This window comes from Psammomys obesus, unplaced genomic scaffold, assembly GCF_907164565.1.
Source record: "Psammomys obesus unplaced genomic scaffold, mPsaObe1.curated_primary_1811, whole genome shotgun sequence".
Lineage (NCBI taxonomy): Eukaryota > Metazoa > Chordata > Mammalia > Rodentia > Muridae > Psammomys > Psammomys obesus.
Window position 1 is genome coordinate 3299112 of NW_026596158.1, and position 3796 is coordinate 3302907.

General features: G+C 49.9%; 1 protein-coding gene across 1 annotated transcript in view; it reads right to left on the minus strand.

Moving 5' to 3' along the window:
• The window catches only part of Uba2 (ubiquitin like modifier activating enzyme 2), a 27637-nt gene extending 24443 nt beyond the window's left edge, over nucleotides 1-3194 (minus strand). The window contains exons 1-2 of the mRNA XM_055594965.1: nucleotides 3004-3194; nucleotides 644-727 (exon numbers count right to left, since the gene is read on the minus strand). Coding sequence (XP_055450940.1) covers nucleotides 644-727; nucleotides 3004-3141 — 222 coding nt within the window. The 5' untranslated portion in view covers nucleotides 3142-3194. The remainder of the gene's footprint in view (nucleotides 1-643; nucleotides 728-3003) is intronic.
• Nucleotides 3195-3796: the final 602 nt, after the last annotated feature.

Sequence of the window (3796 nt, forward strand, 5' to 3'; positions counted from 1 at the left end):
ACACAAGACCAGGGATAGAGGAAGGGAAGGAGAAGGAGGAAAAAAAACCGAGGACTACGAGGGGGGGGGGGGGGGGGGGGGGGGGGGGGGCGCGCGGCAGGGACGGGCTGCAATATAAACAAAAGAAAAACAAATGCAGTGGCATGGCGGAAGGACCGGCTGACCCGAAAACAGAAGCACAAGACCTCTGACCTCCCCAGGTCAGGAGGGATATTCAAAGCAGCATCTTTTCTAGCTACACAGGAGAAGCTGGCCTCTGGCCTGTAAAGGAACTAATTTAAATATGAAGAGCATACAAAAGACACCTCAATTGCTGCTTTCAGTTCCTTTCAGACCATAAAGGGAAGACCTGGATTAAGTCTTCAGGATTCTGAAGCTACAGAGCTAGGCTTTGGTGAAGGCTCAGCGGTTAAACACATGTGCCAGATCACCCAAGTTCAACGCCAGGACCCAAATGGTAGGAGAGGGAGAGGCTCGGTTGTCCTCTGGCTTCCATTCCCATGGAAGTGGCATGTGCACGTGACCCACACAAGATAGGTAAATAAAATGCTAATCACAGATATAAAAAAAAAAAACTGACTTCACTCACTATCTCCCTCTATAGTCATAACCTTGTCTTTCCAATGAAGCACGGGGAAGTTACCTGAGCCTTTGATCTTCCAACATGTTTCTTCTGAAACAAGAACTGCCTGTTGAGATTGCTGACATCAATAGTATCCAAATCAATCTACGAATGCAAAGATCATGGTAAATCACAATGTTTGGCCAACACCACTATCTTCAGCATTCGGTCCCCAGAACTTATTTTCTGGACAAGTTATACCCAGTTTGTTAAACGGACAAAAATTGCTTAACCTCTTACATTTAAAGCATATGGAAAGAACAGTACTTATGTCAAAGGTGACCTCAAGAAAGCATTAGGGATGACTAAATTTTTTGTTTAATCACGATCCTTGCAAATACTTCAAGGAATTCCTTAGGTAGCATAAGAGCTTTGATTTATTAAAGAACGTAAAACTTCCCGGGTGGGCAACATGGTGCACTTGGTTATCTGTTGAGATGGAAGTCAGCCTAGTCTCCATAATGAGTTACAGACCAGCCAGGGCTACACATTGAGACCCTGCCTCAAAATATAGCAAATAACGTTTCCTAGGCAAAGGAGCTAGAAGGCAGTCCAGTGGCTCCCCCCTTGCCAGCTGCAGAGACCAGGGTTTCATCCCCCAGAACACACATTAAAGCAGGCTGGCACAGTGGCAAGGATCTTAAAAACACAGCCAGGGAGGTGGAGCTACGGGGATTCCCAGACTCACTAGCTAGTCATAGTCAGCCTAGTACATTTCCAGAGTTCCAGGGCAGTGAGAGAGACCCTGTCTCAAAAATGGTGGGCATTGCCCCAGGAACACAAGCGAAGTTGTCCTCTGGGCTCCTCACCCCCAAACAAACAAACACCCATCTGGTGACTATTTCAAACGTAGTATAATTTACTGTGCCTTGTCATTCTTCATTAATCGATGTGCTGATCAGATTTGGAAGATGTTTGTTACTTTAATTCTTTATACACCCATTCACTCAGGATTACTTGAGGCTGTTAGAGGAAATTTCCTATGTAAAAAATAAGTCATGTTTCAAATCGAATCGAGGAGATGGCTCAATAGTTAAAGAGTGCTGGCTGCTCTTGCATAGTACCAGCGGCTCAATTCTCAGCACACACAGGATGGGCCACGGCTCCAGGAGATCCAACTCCCCCTTCTGGCCTCTGAGGGCACCAGGCACAGACACACAGAAAAAATTTTAAATAAAACTTAAAATTAATTGCTACTTAAAAGAAAAAAAAAATGACAACCGTCATATGCATCCTATCCCAATAAACTTACACAAACAAGAAACAAAATGTTCTCATCATGGACAGTTTGTGAAAATTACAAAACACAAGCACTGAAGTATTCATGTGTACTTCAACGTTCACCACAAACATTAAAGCGAAGAGAAAAAATTTAAACAAAGAACTAGCATTTGTTTTTCAACTCACTCTTGTCTACTGCAAAAATTACTGTTAAAATAGCATCAAGAGTTACCAGGGTACTGGATTTTCTAGACCTGAGCTGACCAATGAAGAATGCATTGACTCCTTCCCTCCAATTCTGCTGTTTTCACCCTGAGACCTGCAATTTCATCCCATGTTTCTGCTAAACCTTAAGGCATTTTCAATTCACAACCAAGTTTCAGATAGTATCTTCAACAACTAACAAATTACAGTGGCTTCCTGTCACTGCACACTTCAGTAACGCAAAATTTACGAATCCCGATAGTCAAAAACCTTGTTTAAAAAAAACGTATTTCTTGAGCTAAGATCTTTCCCAAGCGAACCTCAAATTTCCGATCCTACACAGTCTCCCGACTGCAAGGATTACAAGTGCTCAACCAATTGTGCAAACGCCAGGGAACGTCTTTAATGACATAAACGCCGCGTCCCATTCGCACCGTGCCCGGCCCAAAGGCGCGCGAGCCCCAAAGGAATCTACCCAGCTACTTGCGGCGTCCCCCAAGGGTTAAGTCACTCAACCACATAGCGTCTCACTTCCCTCATCGGTTAAAAATAAAACGGGACGCAGACAGCACTTGCAACCTGGAGGCCGGTGGCAGACTCGTAGTGAATGCACGTGTGCACGCCCGCGGTGCCGCCGCCGCTGCAGACTGCTCTGTCGGTTCTTCGAAGTTAGGGGCGCGTACGAACTAAAGCCACGACCTAGTCTACGGGGTCTCTTCCTGCAGCCCTGTGTAACTGGGCAGCTGTTTGGCTCGGGAGGCAGCGCACGCAAGCCTGAGGAGCCGAGGCCCGCCGACGGGAGGCCCGGCAAGCCGGGGCCCGGCGTCTCCCCGGGCCGCTCCCCGCGCGGCAGCCTTCCCCCGGGCCCCTCGGGCCGCGCCGCCCAGACTCCCGCCCGGAATCCGGGCCCCGCGTCCCGCAGGCCGACCGCCATTCAGCCGGAGCCCGGGCCTCACCAGGTCGATGTGGGAGAAGCCGGTGAGCACCAGGTTCTTCAGCAGCTCGCAGCCGATGCCGCCCGCGCCCACCACCAGCACCCGGCCGCGGGACACCGCCTCGGCCAGCTCCCGGGGCAACCCCCGCGACAGTGCCATGGCGGGACGTCCACGAGCCGCGGCACAGTCGGAGGCGGGAGAACCTGAGCGGCGGCCGGAAGTGGGTGGGGGAAGGGCGGCGCAGCTTCCGCTCCTGCGCACTGTGGCCGCCAGCCCGCGCCGGGGCCCGGGGACACCTTCCCGCTCGGTTCTGAAGGAGGGCAGACCGGCCCCCCGGCCTGCGACACCTAGGGTCGCCTTCTAACGACCTTGGTTTGAACCCCCAGCCAAAAACCTCCTTAAGTAGGGATTAAGAAGCTACGGCCCCATACGTAAAGGAGACTTAAAATCGAGAACACTGTTATCCCAGCAATACGTAGGCTAGGAGCCAGCGCTCACATTTCTAAGGTCAGCTTGCTGAGTGTACTTCATAGATGTACCTGCTTCCCAGGGATTCAGAGCGCCAGAGTAGACCAGACTGGCAGCCGACCACCAAACAGCAACCATAATGACCTCTTGGTTCAAGTCTGACTCTGTGGAGTACCTTGGAGTTTCTTAGTCCAACCACTGCGCTGATCATAACTGTTTGCTGTATAATTTCCATTTCTCTAATTTAATAAAGTTTTAGTTTTCCAAACGTACAGTTGATTGAACCTGTTCCCGCATCTTCCACAGTAGTGGGGGGCACCTCCAACCCGTTTCCGGTGTAAATTAC